The sequence below is a fragment of the Kogia breviceps genome, chromosome 5 (genome assembly GCF_026419965.1).
Source record: "Kogia breviceps isolate mKogBre1 chromosome 5, mKogBre1 haplotype 1, whole genome shotgun sequence".
NCBI classification, from domain to species: Eukaryota; Metazoa; Chordata; class Mammalia; order Artiodactyla; family Physeteridae; genus Kogia; species Kogia breviceps.
In genome coordinates, this window is record NC_081314.1 from 56,052,474 (window position 1) to 56,075,528 (window position 23,055).

At 39.8% G+C, this 23,055-nt stretch overlaps 1 protein-coding gene across 4 annotated transcripts in view; it reads left to right on the top strand.

The window, feature by feature from the left end:
• FNDC3B (fibronectin type III domain containing 3B) overlaps window positions 1-23,055 on the top strand; it is a 357,724-nt gene that overhangs the window by 318,689 nt on the left and 15,980 nt on the right. For all 4 annotated transcript variants that reach the window (XM_059065627.2, XM_067034020.1, XM_067034019.1 and 1 more), the window contains one exon: window positions 11,417-11,629. In XM_059065627.2, the coding sequence (XP_058921610.1) occupies window positions 11,417-11,629 (213 nt within the window). The remainder of the gene's footprint in view (window positions 1-11,416; window positions 11,630-23,055) is intronic.

Consider the following 23,055-nt stretch of genomic DNA (forward strand, 5'->3'; position numbering starts at 1 on the left):
TGTTTTCTAATGTTATAATCTAATAGACTACCTTTTTTTTTTATCCCCAGAAAGTAAAGAAAGAAGCCAGCTTAACAGCTGTAAGATACCAAAGTTCCATCCTGCCTAAATGTTATCTCTGCTTTCCCTCTCTTACCAAGTCTTTTGTGAATGATGCATATAAGTGTATTCATTTTGCTTTTCAAAACAGTGACAGTTTTTTATTTAGTCTTTCCTTCTTTTAAGAAATCTCTGGGGCACAGTACTTATGTACTGTGGGTCTATGAAATAGTGATAAACACTATCCTTGCCCTCAGAGCACTCAGGGAGTTGGGGGACACTTAACAGCAACCTAAGATAGCAGTTGCTTGTGACCTGTACAGAGTCACAGGTAACACTGTGACTCTGTGTTACAAGTGTTAACACTGTTACACTTGTAACACTGTACAGAGTCCTGTTGGCGTTTCAAAGAGAAAGACCCAGGGTTCAGAATGATTAGGATGGTTTGAAGTGGGAATCAAGTTAGAAACTGAATAAAGGCGGTGTGACTTAAGATAGATGAAGAGGCAGGCCAAGGGCATTTTTTCATTTTTAGCATTGTAGCCAGTCTCAGAAAACCAGCCACCACCTTTGTTTGCTAACCAACTACTGACTGACCATTGTGTCCAGAGCACTCTAATCAGGTGCTGAGGAAATCCAGAGGTGAATTAAACCCAGAACTTGACCTCAGGGACATTCCCCAGGATGCTCTAAGGAGACCTGACCATGAGGTGTATCTCTGGGGGGAAATGACCAAGTGAATGTCATCCCCTAGCTGTTTCTAAGAGACTTCCTGTCTAGAACATTGCCTGACTTGGATTCCTCAGGCCAGAAAACCTATGAAGAAGCCACTGGCTCAGGGCTCACTGAAAGGTCTTTTGTCCAGTGTGATCCACCCCATGTCTACGCAGACTGGACTCGGATCCTCAGGTCAGTCCTCCGAACGTTCGGGTCAGAAATCATAAAAGGGCTTTTAGGACAAGGTGTCAGCCTGAGAATTTTGCTTCTTCCTGCCATTATGCATACCTTAAAGGTGGCTTAAATAATCATAAAACTTTACGGTTTTTAGAAGGTTGATATTGGAGGAATGCTGATGTTTTATTAGTCAACATATAGTTGAATGACTTCAAGAAAGAAATGTAGAGGTCAAAAGCTCAAATGAAGGAACTGACGTAGGGGATCTTTGCTTATTGATGCCAGTTACAGTGGAAATTATCAAGAATATCTTCCACATAAGTGGTTGAGGAAAGACATGTTAAAAAGTACCTCAGAGATTAATTCTGTTTTGGAGAAGATGAAATGGTTTAGTGATGTACAGAGTTTAGATTTGGATAGTGAAACCTCAAGAATCTATTTTAAAAGTATTTAATGGATGTAGCATAAATAATTCATTTCAGTATTAATATGCAAGGCTAGCTATATTGAGCTGAACATGGAAAGTCACATTGGGAGGATGTCACCTCTTAAACTTACAGGGTAGCTTGGAAGACACCATTTTAGACAGATTGCATGAAAAATGTACAGCTTTAGAAAAGACAGATCTTTGGACCTAAGTCATATTGTGTTATTGGCAAAAAAAAAAAAAAAAAAGATTTAGCCAGAGTATTTGCTGGCTAATCAATAAATAAATTGGATGTTTCACATTTAAGGTCATCTTTGTCCAACTTAAGGAGTTTTATTTCTATAGTACCTAATTGGATTCTCTATAGTAGAACTCCAGTCAACCCACAGTCTTGTTCTTTTATGTCTCAAAAACACAATTGCAGTGATTGTGGTGAAATACAAAATGAGTATTTCAGGGAACTAAGGGTATAATTTTAGTCCAATCAACTTTTACCTCACCTTTTTTTGTCCCATAAATTGGTTAAAATATAAGTGAACAGATCATGATGTTCTAGATAAAAATGTGGAATGAAACATTTTAAGCGGCAGTGGGGCTTCTTTTAGGTTTTTGTTGTTGTTGTTTTTAACCTTTAGCAGTTACACATTGTTCTCACACGAAATTTATTCTTTCTCTGTCTTGCTGGGACAGAAATGTGCACCTCTCCAGCAAACCTACTGACACAAAAATGGATCCATCCCTTCTCCACTGGTGCTTGCCAAACTATCCACTGGCTTGCTGACACCCTGTATAGAATTTGGTTGGAATTACAATGATATTTTTAAAGACATTACTTTTAAGCTTAGAACTGAGTTTGTATTTCGGTTTGCAGAGAAAAAAACATTACTGAAAACAGAGACGTAGCTTTCCTTTGCATGCTTCCTGCCACAGAGAGCCATAGGCTTTGTGAGCTGAGACAAGATTGCCTGGTGTCACCCCCTCCCAGCACCCTTGCGTGAGCATCTCCAGTGATGGAGCAGTGTTTTCAGCTTCTACTTGCCAGGCAGTGCATTTCAGTCGTGGATAACTCTATTTCTATAGAGGTTCCCTTGTATTTTGTCAAAACCTCTCTATAGCTAAAATACACTCAGTTGATCCTGGGCTCTCCCCCAGAGCATGGTTCCTGGACCAGCAGCAGCAGCATCACCTAGAAACTTATTAAAATGCAATGTATCAGGCCCTACTGGAGGCCTGCAAATCAGAAACCCTGGGGGTGGGGCCCAGCACTCTGTGCTTTAATTAGCCCTGCAGGAAATTCTGATGCATGTTAAAAGTTTGAGAACTCTGCCCTAGAGCAATGATTCTGCAATGCTAATGTATTTAGGAATCACCTGGAGAGGTTTTGCAAAATACAGAAGTCTGAGCCTCACTCCTAGGGCCTAGGCATCATCTTATTATTTCAGCTGTCTCATACTTAACCATCTTCACTTCATTCAGATCTGTCTTCACTGGCATGGGTTTTCTATAACCCCCTCAATCCTCTTCATCGGGTGATTTCTGTTTCTTGATGGCCTCTTTAATGAGTAGTGCCCTGACCTCCGGGAATGGTCTGGCTGGCTCAGAGCAGAGCAAGACTGTCACCTTCCTTGTTCTCCGTACTGAGCAGTTAGTAAGGTTGCCTAAGATTACTTTTTTTGGCAACCTCATTATATGTCTGACTCATGTTGAGCTGTCAAATAACTAAAACTTAAGGTAGATTTGTTTGCTGTGCTGTTTTTGCTAGGTAAAATGGGGATGAAAATAACATTTGTTGAGTCCTTAGTATATGTCAAGCACTACATAAACCTGTCAAGAAGTGAATCATAAATCATTTCATTCTAACAAGATGATGTGAGCTTTATAAGGAGACAAGTTCTAAGTAGTTCAAAAGTAGTGGACTGGAGTCAGACAGCCTTGACATCAATCCTGAGTCTCTCACTTGGTGCCTCTGTGACCTCTGGCAAGCTATTTAAGCTCTCTGTGCCTCAGTTTTCTGATCTGTAAAATGGGGATAATTACTTTACATAATAGGATTGTCATGTTTTAGACTTCAGGCACCTCATATGGGACCTGACACCTGGTAAGTAAGCACTCAATAAATTATCTGTTGCTAATGCCTGGTAGGGTAGGGAAGAAAGGAGCTGGCAGGTGGGTTATGACCAGATTACAGGTAGAAATGTGTGTGGGAATCTGGCATTATCCTTTAAGCCACAGGAGACATTTAAGGTTTCTTTCCTGTCAAGACAGGGCAGGAAGAAAAGCAAGTCTAAGTGCCTGGAGACGGAGTGTGGCACTGGTCTCTGAGGAGCTGTCAGAAGTAGCTTGGTTGAAGGGAGGTATGACTGAGCTAGCCAAGGTTACCCTTCCAGGGAGCCTTCTCCAAGTAACTTTACTCTGAACACATCTTTTCCGCTAAAGAGATTTTCTGTATTTAAGCTACTATTTATTATTTCCTCAGAAGTTATCTGAAGATGATACTACTCCATATTTTTCTCTTCTTAATTGGATGATTAGGTAGATTGGTGGGCTAAAAAGCCCATCTTTTGCTTCTTAGGCCTGTCTTACCCCAGCTTTTCATGGAGGAAGGTGGGGGCTGTCCTCACTGTCCCCTCACTCGAGGCATCCCGAGTACTGGGATGGCTAATTGTGATTGAGAAGTCACCTTCCCCAGTTTTCAAAGTCTTTCTTCTTTTAGCATACGTAGTGTCATTTGAGAGAGAGTGTGTAAAGTGCATTATGATAGGCTATGATCTTCTGAAGCAGTAATGTATTTGGCATCTAAAATTAGAAGATATTTTAATAGTGGATTTTCAATCAAAATTTATAAAGAATATACTTAATTTATTTAATCAGAATTATCAGTGTATTGATGGATATTGCGGACTTCTAATACTTAAAGAGATTTTTCACATTAGTCCTGCCAAGATAAAGCTTCTCAGAGTTAAGTCACTTCCCTGAATTGGAAAGCAAAATTCCATTTCCCTTGTACTTACTTTTGTAGAGCTTAAGATTTCAGCAAATGATTCACACTGCATGTTAAAAAAAAAAAAAATGCAGATCCTATCTAAATGTCAAGATTAACATGTTACTTCAGTTAAAGAGAAAATGTCTCAAGTTTGGGTTTGGGATAGACTAATTTAATAAAACTTTAAAACCATTTTTTTCTGAGGCGAGTTTTTAGAATTGTTCCTCAGGTTAGTGTTTGGTTTTTTTTTTTTTTTTTTATCAGTCCTGGGTGAGCTCTCACTGGGATTAGGAAATTATTTTCACACACTGCATTTTTCATCCCAAGACAAAAGAAATATTAACTACCTTAGTCCTTGTTCAGTTTTCTCAGCTTCCTAGACTAAGAGTTCTTAATATTTTTAGAAGACATGGGCCTCATTTGATCAGTTCCTCAGTTCTATTTCAGTTTAGTGCTACTTTATTATTAAAACTGATTAACATTAGTTCAGTACATCAGCTACATGGAAAAATGTTTTCCATGCATTTTTACTGAAACACATTTTGTTATTTGAATAAATTGAAGCAAGTATTTTAAAACCTAGGCAGTTTATTCCAAGGCCAAAAGTTGTTTTACTAGTGTGAAAATACATTTGACTGTTCTAAATGTCTGTTTCATTGGCAAAAGGCAGTTGTTGAACTGAAAGTGTGGTTTGAATTAAAATTATCTTTTGGTTGGATTAGAAGCTGCGTTTGGTTCAAGTTATGCTTGGAGGGAGTGGTGTGTCACAATGCACGAAGACTTTGAGCCTAGAAAGACCAGGTTCACATCCAGATCTGACCTATATCTGCTGTGAAGATTAGTGCAAATGACTGAACCTAGCCAGCCTCAGTTCCTGCACTTGTGAAATAGAGTAATTCCTTCCTCATGGGGTTGGGGTAGAAATTAGAGACAGTATCAAATCTAGACTTCAGCATCTAGTAGCCACTGTATCAATTAGATGGAGTTATTTAACCTGAGTTTAACTGCAGTTTCCTCATCTCTGAAAGCAAGAGAAGGGACTTCCCTGGAGGTCCAGTGGTTAGGGCTCCACGCTTCCACTGTAGCCGGTGTGGGATCAATCCCTGGTTGGGAAACTAAGATCCGGAGAGGCTCGTGGTGTGGCCTAGATAGATTAGATAGATAGATAGATGGAAGGAAGGAAGGGAGAGAGGGAGGGAGGGAAGAAAGAAAGAAAGGAAAGAAAGGAAAGAAAGGAAGGAAGGAAGGAAGGAAGGAAGGAAGGAAGGAAGGAAGAAAGAAAAGAAAGAAAGAAAGAAAGAAAAGAGAAAACACTCATCTCACCGCATCCACGGGTACAGAGGGCCTACTGAACTGTGCCATTTTATATATGGGACTTGAGCATCTGTGGATTTTAGTATCCACAGGAGTCCTGGGAACAGTCCTCTGCAGGTACTGAGGGACAGCTGTACTAGCTCCTACTCCATAGCATAGTCCCTTGAACAGAGCAAGTTCTCAGTGCTGTTTGCTACTGTGGTTATTAACATTTTCATCTGTTTCTAAGCTGTTATCTCACCTTCTGAGAAGGCAGTCCTTTTAGCTATTGCTGGGTCCTTGGCCATAATTTAGAGGAAGGAGAAACATAGATCGTATCAGTAAATTCCTCAAGTAATAAAGTGAAGTAGTGGTAGCAATACAACTAAAACGAAGATACACGTTTGTGTGCCCAGTACAGTGCCACTCCTATAGATGCCCAACACGTTTTCTTCACTGCTCTAGGGAGGAATACGGTCTTAAAAGAAGTCATAAAAATAGTAACTCTATAAAGTAGCACTTTAAAGTTCACCAAAGTGCTTTTTAACCACCTTGAATCCTTTTCTGATTGTATGACAAAGTATAAAATATTAAAAATAGAAAGTACTGGGCTTCCCTGGTGGTGCAGTGGTTGAGAATCCGCCTGCCAATGCAGGGGACACGGGTTCGAGCCCTGGTCCGGGAAGATCCCACATGCCGCAGAGCAACTAAGCCAGTGCGCCACAACTACTGAGCCTGCACTCTAGAGCCCGTGAGCCACAACTACTGAAGCCCACGCGCCTAGAGCCCATGCTCCGCAACAAGAGAAGCCACCGAAGTGAGAAGCTCACGCACCGCAACAGAGTAGCGCCCGGTCGCTGCAGCTAGAGAAAGCCCGTGCGCAGCAATGAAGACCCAACGCAGCCAAGAATAAATAAATTAAATAAATAAATTTATTTTTTAAAAAAAGAACTTCCCATATTCCTTATCTTAATTAAGTAATCCTATTTGTAAGTGCAGCGAAGATATTAACTACCCGGTTTCATAGAGGAGGAAACTGTTACTTAAAGGTGTTAGATACTTTCCCCAAGGTCACCAAAGTGATGAGCAGAGTAGCCAGAAAGGCTTCACTGCTAAAGAGAGTTAAAATGCTACCATAATATTCTTGTTCTTGGTGTGTGTATGTGTGTGTGTATGTGTATGTATGTATGTATGGCTAACATTCGATATGCCTACCAAATACTTCCCAGTTAAAAGGTCAGAGAACCCTAGAGCTACAGATATTAGGAACCTAGTACCTATGAAAATACTGGGGAGGCCTTGTGAAGAAAATGAATTTACAAAAGAAAGTAAATATTAAATCTGCATTTCTTTCTGCATCTTGATACTTGTATATTATAAACTATTTTTTAATTCTTATAAATGATTAAGATCTCTTATAATTTTTTGTCTTGAGCAGAACAACAATCTAAAGCAACCCATTACCTCCCTTTCTTTTACTTATTAATGTAGCTAAGGGCTGTTGAGGCTGAATGGAGCAAAACAGTAGGATCACCTTGAATACAGGTGAGCTTGGCTCTGGAGGAATATGGGCAAGCAGTTGAAAGGAAGCATCTTGGCCTCTGGGCTCTAGGAATACCTCTGCCCAGAATAAAGGGAAGGAACGGCACTCTGGACAGTGGAAAGACATTGATATAAACCTTGTAGGTGAGGAAATTTGTACACCATTGAAAAAAGACTGAGACTTAAAGTCTGGCTTAATTCCCTTTTCCTGAGCAGGGAAAAAAGGTAGTAATTTCTACCATAATGATGACCACCTTTTTAAAAAGATTTTTCCTTTCCAGTTGCAGAAAAATTTCTTACTTTTCAAATCATAGGGAAGAAAACTCTTATCTTAATACCATGCAGCTATTTTACAAGACTCATGCTGGGAAGCAAAGAAGAGTTTATTGTAGTCTTTCAATGCCATGTTGAGAGACTGACATTGCGTTATCTACAAGAGACCTGATGTAGCCCTAGTTTAATAGGATCTGGGAAAAGTAAGGCTCTTTGTAATGGAACTTTTGCTGTACTTTATCGGCAATAAGTGTTTGCTACATTCCAAACTGTGAGGCAGATATTCATCCAGTTTTGGGCGATTATGAATGGAGCTGGTATAAGCGTGTATGTGCAGACTTTTGTGTGAACGTAAACTTTAATTCCTCTAGAGTAAAGTCCAAGAAGTGTGGTTGCTGGGTCATATGATAAATGTATGTTAAAGTTTATAAAAAATTTTGTAAGCAAATTGTTTTCCAATGTAACTATACCATTTTGCATTCTCACCAGCAAAATAGAGTTTCATTTGTTTCTTATACTTGCTAGAATGGTATTAATAAGCATTTTTTATTTTGGCCATTTTAGTAGGGATATAGTATTACCCCACTGTAGTTTTAATTTGCATTTTCCTAGTGGTTAATGATGTTAAACATCTTCTTGTGTGCATATTTGCCATGTGTATATCCTCTTTGGTGGAATGTTTGTTCCAGTCTTTTGCCCATTTTTTTTTTATTAGTTGGGTTGTTTTATGTTGTTTTGCTGCTGAGTTTTGAAAGGTCTTAGATGCATTCTAGATACGTTCTTTTCCCATCATATCTAAAAATTCTTTAATTCTAGGTAACAAATATTTCCTCCTGTTTTCTTCTTAAGAGTTTTATATTTTACATTCTACACTTAGATCTGTGATCCATGAGTTAACTTTTTTTTTTTTTTTTTTTTTTTTTTTCAGTATGCAGGCCTCTCACTGCTCTGGACATGTCCAGAGCACAGGCTCTGGACATGCAGGCCCAGCGGCCATGGCCCATGGGCCCAGCCACCCCGCAGCATGTGGGATCCTCTCGGACCGGGGCACGAACCCGTGTCCCCCACATGGGCAGGCGGACTCTCAACCACTGTGCCACCAGGGAAGCCCCATGAGTTAACTTTTGAATAAGATCTGAGGTTTAGATTGAGATTTATTTATTTTTCCTTTTGATATCCATTTGTTCCAATACCACTTAAGAAGACTATTCTTTCTTCATTGAATTAATTCTGCATGTTTTTGAAAATCAGTTGGCCATATATGTGTTGGTTCTGTTGGTTTATGTGTCTGTCTGATACCACACTATATTGATTACTTTATAGTAAGCTTTATAGTAAGTTCTAAATCAGATAGTGTGATTCTTCCAACTTTATTCTTATTTTTCAGATTTGTGTTAGCAATTTTAGTTCCTTTGTCTTGCCACGTAACTTTTAGAATCAACTTATCTATATCTACTAAGAAGAATCCTGCTGGAATTTTATTAGAATTGCATTGTACGTATAGATCCAGTTTTGGAAGAATTGACATTTTTTCTGTGTATAGTCTTCCAATTCATGATCACAGTATATCTCTCTCTAGTTAGGTGGTCTTCAGTAGTCTCAGCAGTGTCTTGTAGTATATTTCTTTATTTCCTATCTCTGTGCCTTTCCCACCCCACACTGGCTGGGACTGGTACCTGACGTTAAGTAGGACTGGTGAGAGTAGACATCCTTGCTTTGTTCTGATATTTCATTTAGTCTTTCACCGTTAAGTGGCATGTTAGCTGCAGATATTTCTATAGATGCCCCTTTTGGGTTGAGAAATTTCCCTTCTATCCCTAGTTTGCTGGGAATTTTTATTATGAATATATGTTGGATTTCATTAGATGCTTCTTCTGTATCAATGAGTATGATCATGTGGTTTTTCTTCTTTCGGCTGTTACTATGATGGAACTGGCTAAGGGTTAGAGAATGAGACAGTGTAGAAAAGAAAAAAAAAAAGAGGAATGGGGGAATTTTCCCCCATTCACTCTGACCATTCTGAGACTCTTTGCTTTCTTTTGAGCCAGGCAGCTCTCTGTCCATGCAAATGTCTGTTCCTGGATTTCAGGCTGCGTTGAGTCTAATCCAGTGAGTAATGGAGGGGGAAAATGGTAAATTCACTGCTGGTTTGGTGATAGTTCAAATTCTTCCCCCAATCCTTCAGCTACGATTTCCTTTTTGGACTTTTCTTAAATAGCTGCTCTGTTTCTCTTGTCCAGGTTTCATAGCTGCATTCAGTGGGAGAGACAGCGCGGAGTGTGCTTACTCCGTCTCACCTGGAATTAATCTATTGTTTTTTTTTTTCTTCTTAACAACTTACAGATGTGTCATTAGATTGACTTGCTGAACTATATAATTTTAAATTTGAAGAATTAAGGTTAATTTGAGGTCATATGATGGATTAAGGTATTGTAATACCTAAATGATATTTTCTATTTAGATATAAGCAATAATTGCTGTAAGTGAGAAGTACATAAAACTAAATTATAAGAATATTTTAAGCTGATCTGTGTCCTGAGAATTTCTCTTTGTATTTTTTATTATCATGTGTTTTGAAACACTGTTTCAAACTCAAATAAAGTTTAAATGTTGAGACTTTTAGAACTAGTGACACCACACTGCTCATTCAGCCCAATAAGATGCCTATGTACCTAGCAAGGGATCTGGGTGAAAGTTTCTACTAGAGGCCTAGTAATGAGGCATGAAGAGATGGAGGAGAGGCAGACCTGGGGAAGATCTGAAGTGGATGAAGCTGTGGAATGCTGAGGTTATTGAGAGGACTGTTCATATTGTACAGAAGAAGAGAGGAAGAGCAGAGGGTGGGGTGGGAGCTAGTGTGACACCTTTGGTCCAAGAAGCAGAGGAGAAAGACCTCTGCAGGGGTCTGCAGGCCACTCAGTGCCACGAGGAAACAAGCTTCAATAACATGCAGTCACCGCGGGGACGGAGTGTTGAGGATTAAGGTGGAGCAGTGCCATCAAGGTGTTGTGTGATAACCTTGGAGAACTTTTTCAATCAACTAGTAAGAAAGTAGAGGAACAAGAAAAATAGGAATGATAATAGGAAATATTTTCTATATACATTTTAACTGTTTGATTTTCAGTTCCTAGACCATGAGAGCAGTGTCAGTATATCTTTATTACCCATAACACTGCACATAGTAAACATCCAGTTAAGATAATTGCACATCTGAATGACACTCTGTTACCAGCAGTGCCTGCACCCATAGCACTGATTAAGGACTAGCAGAGGTTGTTGGGTGAGGCTGGAGAAAGGGGAGGAAAATGTGCTGTTGAAGAGCCGTTATCCTTTGTTTTGAACTTTGAAGGAGACTTTCTTGTTCTCCTATTTCATTTATTCTTATAGCTCACTTACTTCCAAAACTGACTTTGAGGCAGCTGAAGAGTGGCTAAAACAAAATATGAAAGTCTTTAGTATGTCTTCCCTTTTCTGCCATTCTTTCTTTCTTTTTCTTTCTTTCTTTCTTTTTCTTTCTTTCTTCTTCTTTCTTTTTCTCTTTCTTTCTTTCTCTTTCTTTCTTTCTTTCTTCTTTCTTTCTTTCCTTCTTTCCTTCTTTCTTTCTTTCTTTTTCTTTCTTTCTTTCTTCTTTCTTTTTCTCTTTCTTTCTTTCTTTCTTTCTTTCTTCTTTCTTTCTTTCTTTCCTTCTTTCCTTCTTTCTTTCTTTCTTTCTATTAAAGAACTAAGGGATATCTTGCTAATGTGTTTTTTGGGGGCTGTTTTTTGGAATGGAGAGGATAATCTGTCTTCCGAGCTGCCCATGTCTCTATCTGTCTTGAATTATTTTTAACTTGTTTTCCTTTATTCCATGACACTGCTTCTAGGGGCAAGGAAGAAATACACCACACAATGTTTATTTCAAATGAGGAATCACTGCTTCTTAAACCAACAGTCTTTGTGATTTTTTTTTTTTTTCCTTTTTCCAGGATCAGAATTCAGGCCATAAATGAAATTGGAGCTGGACCATTTAGTCAGTTCATTAAAGCAAAAACTCGGCCGTTACCACCGTTGCCTCCTAGGCTCGAATGTGCCGCTGCTGGGCCCCAGAGCCTGAAGCTGAAATGGGGAGACAGTAACGCCAGGACGCACGTGGCTGATGGCACGGTGTACACGCTGCAGCTGGAGGACAGAAACAAGAGGTGAGGGCCTGAGGCTTCATTCAAAAATTCGATGGCTTTGGGTTGCGGGATGGAATCTTCCTGTTCATTTGTCCTCTGAAGCACTCTTCCTCCTTGTTGAAAGACTCCCTAGGTATTTGGGTCCTGCATTTTATACCCAAAGTTGTACCCTCCATTCTCCATTTGGAATTTTCTAAATTAACATTCTCGTGTTCCTGATTTCCCTGCATGTGATAATATATGCGTTTTTTTCTTTCATAAAGCCAGAAAATGGAGAGAAATTATCCAAAAAGAAAATGATCGAATTCAAGTCCATGCTGTTTAATAGTGTTATATTAGTCACGAGTGCAGAGGGAAATAAGACTCAGGAAAAGATTTTAACCTCTTTAAATATTCAGTAACCATCCGGACAAACATGTTTACCAGTCTGAAATAGCTGTGGTGATGTACAGATGGGGATTGTGCTCTGTAACTATGGGCAATGCAATATAATATCAAATTAACTAGAGCAAATAGGAGATTCTTTATAAAACTCCATGCTCAGGAACACTCTTGGCTACAGAAATCAAATACAGCCTTTCACATAGTATTTATTTAACTTTATTTCCTCTGAAAATGGCCGATCAGAAGATGGGCAGCTGAACTGTACTTAGGAATAATTCAGATGCGTAGCAAAAGTTAATGACAGAAAGTTCTGTTACCAAAAGTTCAAATGAGAGAATCAGCTGAAGGAGGTAGGAGATGAACATAAAACCAAGACAGCCTGATGGAGTAGATATGCTGCCCCTTCCTGTGCATACCTGCCAAAGCACAAACCAGTGTATGTGGAGGTATTTCTGTTATTTCCCCTTAATGCATCATAGTATCCTGCTCTTTTATACAGGGACCTGGTTCTAATTAGCACAGAGACCCCTGTCCAACCTCTGCCTCTGCTCTGTACCCGAGTACTCGGATTCATGTGAGCTCAGTGGAGTCCTGCTGTGTGGAAGGCACTGTTTGAGGTGGGCCCTCGGGGACACCAAGCTCAAGAACGAAAGCAAGTCCCTGCTTCCCCCTCCAGAAGCATAATATCAACCTACAAATAGTCGTAGAACACTAGTGCCATTGGAGAAAAGCGCTCTGGGAGTTTGAAGGGGGCAGACGTAGGGAATAAAGTGCAGAGACTGGTTGGTTGCAAAGATCAGGAACAGCTTTTTGAAACAGATAACATTTGAACTTGACATTGGAGGACCTGGAAAACACAATAGTTTGACTTAGAAGAAAAAAAGTGATCGTCCTTTTGGAAATGAGTCCCAGTGTAGAAAGGGCAGAGAAGGTAAGGCTTCTTTTGGGGAGGTTCATTAGAGATTAAATTCATACTCATTCACAGACAAGACCATTTATCTTACTGTGCTATGTGCTTTTGGATGCATTTTTCATGGGCTCATTATTTTACTGGTAGGAGACTCCTTGACCTTACTGGCAAGAACAGGAATTATGGACTAACAGAAATCATGATAAATATATAAAGCTAGCATTTGGGGAAATTTGTACATGAGTCTCTTTTTTCCTGGGCTTTTGGCTTGCATTGTTGGCAGGGAGAACCTTCCGTAGAAAATACCTTCTAGTTGTACTGTGTAGAAGAAGTGAATCCCAGGAACATTTTTGAAGCTGGTTGCAGAATCGGGATTAGAGCCAGCACCTCCTGACGTCCCCATTACTTCCAAGAATATGGAAAGAATGACGGCTCTGCACCAAACCTGCCATCCCCAGTGTGCTGCAGTCCTGCCCTCTGCAGGGCAGCCACCTGAGGTGCCTTGTAGAGAGAACTGAACAGACGCTTAGAACAATTTCTCCATGAGCAAATAAGAATGCTGGTCCAAATAAGAATGCTGTTGTGAGACATTTAAATATGCCAGACAGAAAATAGTGCAGTCTAGTAATCAATACGGGCTCCTTCCTCATTAAAAAAAAAGAAGAAGAAGAAAAAAGAGGGGGGGGCTGGCTTGTTAAATAAATGACTTGCCTAAATTTAAATGGCATTTTAAGAAAACTTACCATTAGGAACAGTGTTTTTCTTAATTTTATGGGCTAGAGTCCAAATTTATCTTTTTCTAAATTAGATTTGTCAATGCTCCCAGAAGTTATTAAAGTAATAGGAATATAGAGCATAATAAATTCTCATTCCATTTGTGGAATTATTTTCCTGGGAGTTAAAAGGATGAAATTGACCTAATTTGAGTTTGAAGATGACCTTCCTTAGTGTCTTGAAACTGAGCTCTTGTAGTGAATGGCCCCATGAATCCAAGCCTTTAACTTTGGCTCTTGAGTAGTGAAGATCAGGGAGAAACACTTTGAGTTGGATAGATCATAATACTTGTTCTTAGCCAGCTCTTTGTCAATTCTCGTCCCCTTGAGGTTCTTTAGGACTTGGATCTGGCCTGTCCAGTGTTTTCTTCCAAAGTGACAGCTGTCTTTTTCATTGAACCTGTGGTTGCTAGAGTGGTTTCTAGTTGTGGCTTTGGGGAAAAGTGTACATGTACACATTCTTTAGTGTGTGTATTGATTTCATTAAGCACTAACAAGTTCCTATTATGGATGTGGCAAAAATATTATAATCCTGCTGTGGCTGAGGTGAGAATCAGAGTTAGGTCTGATTGTGGTTTTAATGTACTTTCTTAGCTGTCAGCTCTCAAAATATTTCTTTTGCCATGTACGCTTGTCTCACCAGTCACTGTGGGCATTTGGAAGGAGGGCTGCGGTGTCTGAGTCTTGTCGCTGTCCTAGCCAGCCAGTGCAAGAAATCTGAGTCTTTAAACATGTTTTGCAACAGAAGCACAGTGAAAATGAATAACTCCCTGCTTGGTAATTGTCAGATTAAAGAGTTGAGTTGATTTCAGCTGCTAAACTATTGCTCCTGCGTTTTCCGCATCCATGAAATACAAAGGGGTTGAACTAGAAGCTGAACTCTGAGATCCTTGCCACCTTTTCACATTAAAGCAGTGAATCTTTGTAGATTATTTGTGAGCTAAATCCTATATAAAAAGATGTCTTTTGTAAATGATTAGAGAATGTTATCTCTTTTTTTCTTCATGTTTAATTTCTGCTTTTGACAAATAAAATAAGAAGAAAGATACTAACTTTCCTTAAGACTGACCACTTAATGGGCAAAACCGCTAAGGTTTTGCATCTGTGATCTGCTGGTTTATTATGTTTGGTTTATATACCTCATAATCAAAAAAATCTGAAATGACCCAGATATTTCTAAGCATACCGCTTGGCCAAAAATATATTTTCAGACTTGCTAAAGGACAGTACTATTTATTGAGCACCAACAAAGTGCCAGGCATTGAGAGCTTTATCTACATTATTTAGTTCTTAAATAGATCACAGTCTGGTCAGGGATAGGTAGAAGAGACAGCAAATCATGGTGTGAGGGCTTAAAGATTGACACATGCACAGAGTGTTGAGGGAAGGTAGAAGAATGGCATGTACTTTAGGCCTCAGATTGAACAGAGAAGGCTTATTAGAAAAGGTAACAAGTTGGGTGAGTCTTAAAAGGGAATCAATCTTATAACCTCATGCTGGAGAGCCTTAGGATGGAGACCCATGATAAGGATTCAGGATTGGTGGAAACTGAGGATACAATCTCCAGAGAACAGAAACATGCCCTGGGTCTTTCTCCATGTAAATGCCTTTCTGTTCTGGTACTTTTACACTTGGATTTTTTTTTTTCTTAAGTTTGGGGCTACTTCATGTAAATAAAAGGGATACCAGAAGGGCACCTTGCCCAAATCCTTGCCCCAAGGTAAGTCAACCTAGAATTCATCTCGATCACCTGGAATTGCTGTGTAGAAAGTTTTCCCCCTTGATCAGAACACTTGTTTTCCATGTATTTAAGATTTTGACCTACAAGATTCCCAGTCCAAGGTCACTGACTACATATTTACGTAGCAACCTCAAAGTAGGACTAAGTTTATCCGTAGCAGTTATATTATGATTGCTCAATTTTTTTTTTAATTACCACAGTGTGCTAGGTCTTGTGAAGTATGTAGCCTGTCTATAAGGAGCTTATCTTGTTGAGAAATTAATGTGAAAAAATGAGCAGACAGTACAAGAGTTTTTATTTAATTTCAACAGAAAAACAAAAATTACGTTCATTTGGCTATAGAGTGATTAAGTCTATTATTCTTAACAGATCTAGCATAGATCCAAATGTCTTTGGTTCCTATGTATGCAAGAAAAATATATACCCCAAAGTAAACATTTTCATAATTCTGTGCTAACCGAATACAGGGATTAGAATAACAAGATCAGCTCATGCATTTTAAGATTATAATATGTAATGATGATTTTGAAAACGCATTTGTCTGTGTTATTGAAATGAAATGATGTTATGCTGCCCTAACAGAATTTGAATTGATGCTGATTCTCGTCCTGACCCTGTGGGTCCCTGTTCCTGATAATTGTACACAGCACTGAGGCAAGAGGAACTTAAGTTCCAGGAATCCATTTATGGTTAATCTGTTGTTCAGGTTACCCAGATAGCCAATGTATTTTAAAGCAAGGCTCCAGCTAAATGGGGGTGGGGTAGAGGGCTCTAATAGAATGGATAATTGCCACTTGCTCTCCTTTTAACTCAGCCCTTGTGCCCGTGACACTTTTACCTTTAGCCAGCAAAATTGGAGGGGCTATGTAATGGGTACAGTATGACTGCCTGTTTGCTATTAGAGAGGGATGGAAAATAATCTGCATAAAGAAACCCTAAAAAATTATACACCAGGCAAGTAACAAAAGTGGCCAGGGTATATGAGCACTGCAGGAGTGAACTTTCTTAATGTATGCCTGTTATAGTACAAACTCCTGCTTATATTTCTCAGAGCATACTGCTGAATTAAATGAAATAGATGTAACACGACTAACTCAGGGCCCACAAAAGACCCTCGGTATTAGCTTCCTTTGCTTCTCTGGAGCAGTCCCCAATTCGCATGACCACCCTTGTTGGATAAATGGCATTTTTATGTTGCTTTCAGTCACCAGAAGGCAGTTATGGTTCTCGACAGGTATGTTAATTCTCTGTTGTAATCCCAGATCTGAGTTTCTAGATGACTAGAGGCATGTCCCTTAACTTCTTTTTGCCTTAGTTTCTCCCTTTACAAAATGAAGCTAGTGATACCTGTCTTCAGTCCCTGATTGATGGGAATAAAGCATTTTTATTTTTTTTTAAAAGGAGCATAAAGAGTCATCCTGCAAAATAAAGAGTATTGCTAGCTTATTCAGTTTCAGGCTAAAATGTTCTAAGGACAGCCCAAGGTGAGGAGTGGTAAATGAACTATTTGAGATCTTAATTAGACCAGAAGTAGAATTCAGACTACAGTTTTTTCTTCTATTTAAAAATAAATAAGTAACAGAATGGAATTGGATAGCATTTTCCTCTCCATTTTTTCCTAAATGAGGTAGGATTGAGGTAAGACCACTAAAATAAAAGTAAGCTAACAGAAATTTGGAAGACTCTGCGAAGAATATGCCTGAAGATGAGATTCACTGCACGTATTTGAAAGCAAAGTAGAAGAATGGAAAGTTTCAAGGTTCTCAGGTGGTCTTTAGAGAGTCTAGTCATCCTTTCTTTGAATATAAATAAATTTCTTTTTTGATGTATATCCATGAGTGCAGGCAGACAAAAAGAATCAAAAATAGGAATTTTATTCTATGTACAGATTTTCATCAGTAGCTAAAGTGACATTTTATTTCATAGAAAAGGAGCATAAAAAAGGATCATAACCAAAACATATTGCAGCCTGATTACTCACAAGCCAAAGGTCCATGTGGAGCTGGGGACATGGGGGTTAGGAAATTAACTCCTTTTCTCATTGGTCTTTTGGAAATCGCTCTTGACACTTGAGCATTCAGTCTCCAAACTGGGACTCTCAGCAACATCAGAACCAGTTTTGGAAAAGCATCTTCTTTGCCTCAGGTGTCCTCACGTGATGCCATCTGCTGCCATCTGCTTCTGCATAGACATGGCGGGACTCAGTGTTCTTTGTGGAGTGAGGGCACATACTATTCATTCCTGTTTTGAACATCCTCCATTCCCAAACATCACTTCAGTAATGTAGGAAATTCACACACACACAATCCGTGGAGCCCAGGGAAATTAAGAAAAAATAAAGGCAATGACATGTCATTGCTAAGGAATATAGCCACATTGAGCTTACTAAGAGTGTTAATTTGTGATGTTTTGAAATGTGCCATTTGCAGCCATTTGTGGACCACAGGCCATTTTAGGTCAGCAGGTTAGATCACTTTGAGGAGTAAATATTAATGGGCTTCTGTTAGCCTGCAGTGGGTAGATGGCAACAAGGAAATAAACATACAAACCTCAGCATTATCTCTTATTTTCTACTGTGAATTTATTATGCTCCATCCAGAGAATTCTTGGACATTTCTTTTGAAACAAAACTGTTTTAAGGAAACATTTTAAAATTAATTCTTTGTATATCATCATTTTCCCCTAAAATGATTTTTAAAAATATTTAAAGATGTAACATGTCTGAATTTCTTCCTTCAGTTGCACTTCAGTGCAAAAAAGTCATCTTTCACAATATTAAAGCCTAAAATACTGAGGTTGAAAGAGTTTCTTGAAAATGTCAAAAATCTGTTGTTTTGCCTTCCTAGTGTATATTTAATAACAAATCATAGAAGTTACTTGGTCCTTTCATTTGGATCTCAGAAAAATTCCTGCCAGGTGAATAAGACAGTTATTATCCCAAGTGTCCAGAAACAGCCTGGAGAGTTATCGACTTGCTCATCATGAAGGTAACAGACTCTGCATTGTGGCCAAGGTCTTTGTACCTCTTTGTACCCACCGTGGAGCACTCTGACAGGCAAGCAGAATAAGCATATTCATTTTGTATTAATAGATAAGTAAAATATTTTTTTTAACCACTACCAAATTAAAGCCCACGTGTTTTTGTTACGTTCAAAGTGTTTCGTTTCAAGAAGACATTATAGTCAAAGCTGAAGCCAGCTGGGGGCAGAGCCATAAAGAATTCATTTAGACCGTAAACTTTCAGTGACCCACCGAACGTTTCGCCTTATTTATGCTTCCCCTTCCAAGTAAACATTTGTTTTAGTACATAAGAGCATTTCTCTCCATTTTTCCTCTCCCTAAGTAAAAAATGCCCAAATTTCCATAAATGGCCAGCATTTCTATAGGACCTGCTGCTCCATCTTCATCTGTTTTCCACAGCGGTTCTCCACCTGGGTTTTCCAGGACAGGGTGGATGGTATTCACATGCACAACTTTCCCTCCAGCTCCGGAAAGTCTAAAGGAATGTAAGTGAGAGGGATGCCGTCCGGGGACATCCTCAGGTTTCTCCAGTGTTGAGAAACGAGGTAAATCATTCATGAACCTTGGTGCTTTGTTATTATAAACAGTAACCACTAATATTTCTCTAGCACTCAGAAGTGCTAGGCATTTTGTAATGGGTTCTCTCTGCATTATCCCATTTGATTCTCACAACAACTCTCTGAGGGTGTCAGCACTGTTATCGTGCCCATTTTACACAGGAGGAAACAGCTTACTTGGCTATAGAGGTGAAGACCACCAAGCTGTTGAAGCTGAACTCAAACTCAAGTCTGCTGTCTGCAATGATTGTTATTACCCGCTGTACCTTCAGCCCCTGCACCAGTGGGGCAGCACCACAGCGGAGTCCCAAGGTGTTTCCACACCTGTCCTCTTACTTGGCCTTCACAAGAGCCCTAAGTCATGGGGCTGATGCCTCCAAATGTATGTGGCTATGGGCAGCAGAGGTTGAGGATGGAGTACAAGACCTCTCAGAGGCACTGCCAGTGTGGACCCAGGGCTCCAGGGAGACCTATAAGGGGCTGTGATACCACAGAGGGTCCCTGGGCTACACATGCCTCAGCCTGAACTGATACTGAAACTACTCAGTGGCTTTATTGAGCATGAACTACATTCTAGGAACCATACCTATATATTGATATAATTTCATTATGTTTCTATAGCATAGGAGCATTCATGTAATAAAAATAACAGTGAGCATTTCATGTACACTCCTTGGTCACCAGATTAGATGAACTTATTTGGGGGAGGGCTATATGTCTAGCACAGGCCACAACAGATGTGGCAGGACAAACTCAGATGGACGTCTTCCTGCTGGAGCATGAACTGGTTGTGGCCCCAGCAACCTGGAGAAAGGCCTGCGTGGTGGGAGTTGAGAGCCACAGTGAGCCTCAGGGCACCTTAGCCTGATCAGGATGGTTGGTGGCGCTCATGGTGCAGGGTCTGGAGCCATTGGGTGCCCTGTATTGAACTCTTACTACGTGTCGGGCTCAGTGCTAAGCTTTATCCCCACATTTCTGCATTTGGCTCATCAAAACGATCTGTGAGGTGGTTACTGTCCCTCTTTTGCAGATGGAGAAACGATTAGCAGGTGCGAGCGATTTGGCAGCCTTACGGGCGGAGCTGAGATTCATGGCCAGTCTTCCTGGGTCCAAGTCCCCGTGCCTCACCCCTTGACACCAACAGTGTGGAGGAGGCAGGGGGAGAAGTGAAGGGTGGCCCAGTGTTTACCAGGCAGCATAGACCAAGGGGTGGCCCAGGGGAGTGCAGACTTCCCACATAGTGCGTCCCTTGTCACCTGGGCCACCCCCATGGGATTGAGCAGTCGAGGGAATGTCTAAGTGGGGGGTATAGCCGCCGGGACGGCTGGATGGCCACTGTTCTCCTCCTCTTCATGGCAAAGCCTTGCTCCAGGCTCTGAGTCCTTGGTTGTTTTAAAATGTAGAGTCTTTAATCATTGTGTCTTGGGATGTGTAGCATGTTTAATTCTATCACCAAAGGCGTCTGGCTTACTTATTAATGAATTTTTAAATTAAGTTGGTCTTTTTAAAACAAATATTTGATGAATATTTTTATTCCCTCCCCGAGTGGTTCTAGCCACAGGGTGTTAACCTATGGAGCCTCCCAGAGAGGCCATCGTGCAACTGGCTGTAAATCACTGGCTCTGAAGAAAGAAGGTTCTTTCTTCTTCTGCCTCTTGGAGTGATGGAAAATAATTACAGAATTGGGGTGAAAGAGGGATTATATTTTTTGTGTTGGCTTGTGTGCTTTTATTTCGTTTTGGTTGGTCTTTCCTGTTGGAAAGAGAAGTTACTGTCAGCATGTACAGAAAGAGGTTTAGGATCAACAGATACTTATTTGAGGCCTACTCTGTGTAGGAACTGAGGCTTTTACATGAGTTTTCACATTGAATCCCACCAGTCTTGCGAGGGAGGTGCTCTTGCCTGCACTTCACGGACGGGTCCGGTGGGAGAGGGTAAACAGCCAGTGCGTGCAGGGCAGCCTCTCACCACGCGACTGACCCTCCACCCGGGAGGAAAGAGAATAACCTCAGTGTTAGCTGTCTTCTCAGCATTATGAAATGATTATAACTAACACATATTGAGTGATTATTACATGTCAAGACTATTCTAAACACTTGTCTTGTATTAACCCATTTAAACCTGGGGGGGGCTCTGTCACTAGCTTTATTGCACTGTCCCTCAAGGCAAACAAAGGCACTAATGGCAACATTGTAAAGTTTTTCATTGTAAAGTTTTTCAATCACCCGTTCCACAGTGCTTTTTCTAAATAGGAATGCAATTTTAAACGATTAATAAAATGCTGTGGTACAAGAGGAAAACAAGAAAAAGGAACAAAATAGCTGTTCCAAAAACAGCAGGTTTTGATGAACTTGAAAAACTGAACTATTTGAAAATATGCTATTTGCTCAGTTTAGATTATACTACAAAATTAAGAGTACTGAATCTGCTTCAGTAAATTTCTTTGTGAATGTGAGTGCTGCTGCCTACATAGATATGTTGAACTTATTTCAAAAGGAAATACTCTTCTCAGAGCGGGGCACGGACAAGGAAGCAGTACTACTGCTAGTGGTCCTCTCGAAACTCCTTTAAAAACCGGGCTTTACTGCAAGTTTGTAATGAAGATGTAACACTTTTACTTCTTAAACCATGACTTCCATTTTGTGGTATAAGTAAGGGCAATTACTCTGGTTAGAGATTCTAGCCTGGGTGAGGCTGAGTTAATAAATAGCCTCTAGCATTAGCAAGGGGTATCTTCATTAAGGCGGTAATGTGTCAGGAGTGCTAGGTAGGTTACCATGGTATTTGAGTTTCAGCCTGGACTCTGTCTTTTCCTGAAATTAAAAATGTTCATTCTTCAGTAAAAGGTGCTTCCTTACACAGCAAAGCAGAGGAACATTAAATAGGTGAAATGACTGAGGCTCAGGAACTCAACTGGCAAAGGCTGATTAATGCATGGATACTTTAAGATAAGTATTGACTCTGACAGGTTTTGTAAAAAAAGCTGTTTAATCTCTGTATCCGTCCATCCATCTGGAGGGAATGTTCTCTAGCATGTGGAAAAGCTGCTGCTCTCCTTCAGAAAACCCTTCCCACACACAGGACCAACTAACCCACAGGATTAGGTCTAATTCATCTCTGAATACACAGAGTCTAGCACACAGCAGATGTTCAAAAAATGTTTGCTAAATGAGTGCATAAATTCTGCTTACCCTTAGGCCAAATCAGCCTAAGAGACATTTTGAATTGTGTGTGATTCTATCACTGCCTGACTTCGAGCAGTATATGAAGACAGCGGATTGTCCTCAGATGCTGGGACGAAGCACTGGAAACTGGGAGAAACAGTTGGCCTGTGTAGGAACAAGGCGGTGTGGTTGGATTAACTCATATAGAAGTTCTCAAAGTGTCCCCAGGCCAGCAGAGTCAGATTCTGAATCTACTAAAGATCCTGGATAACTTAAGGGAAGTTAGATTATTTCCAGAATTTTACAGTTAATTTATAAAAAGACGAACGGTAACATTATATTGCAGTTCCAAGTAATCCCGTTTCACTGTGAAAATATTAATTTTCCAAGACCTGAGGGGAAACACTCAAAATGTAAGGCCTGTTTTTTTTTTTATCCTCGTGCCTCTTATGCCTGTGTCTCATGGAAATATTATTTAGCAGAGAAGTACAAGATAGTCCTGATGGGAGGGAGAAGGATCCAGAAGCTGCCAGTCTAAACTGTCCAGCCCACCTGTGCTGTTTTTCTGTTATTGTGATTAAGCTGATGGATGATTCTGAGCAAAATATATTTTTTCTTTTTACATATTTTCTCAAAGATCTATAATCGTAAATGTCATCTTACTAGTTTGAGAACAGGGCCTCGAAAGCTCTTGGAAAGATAAAGGTTAAAATTTAAAGAATTTTCTAGCTAAACCTCAGTTATTTAGAAAATTCTGGTAAAGAGGACATTGTATTTCTCCGGTGCCCAATTATCATTAACTTCATTGCCTAGTACATAGTAGAAGGTAAGGTAACATATCACATTATATAAATATTGCCATTATGAAAAATTTGAAATTTCTGTTCTTTATCAGTA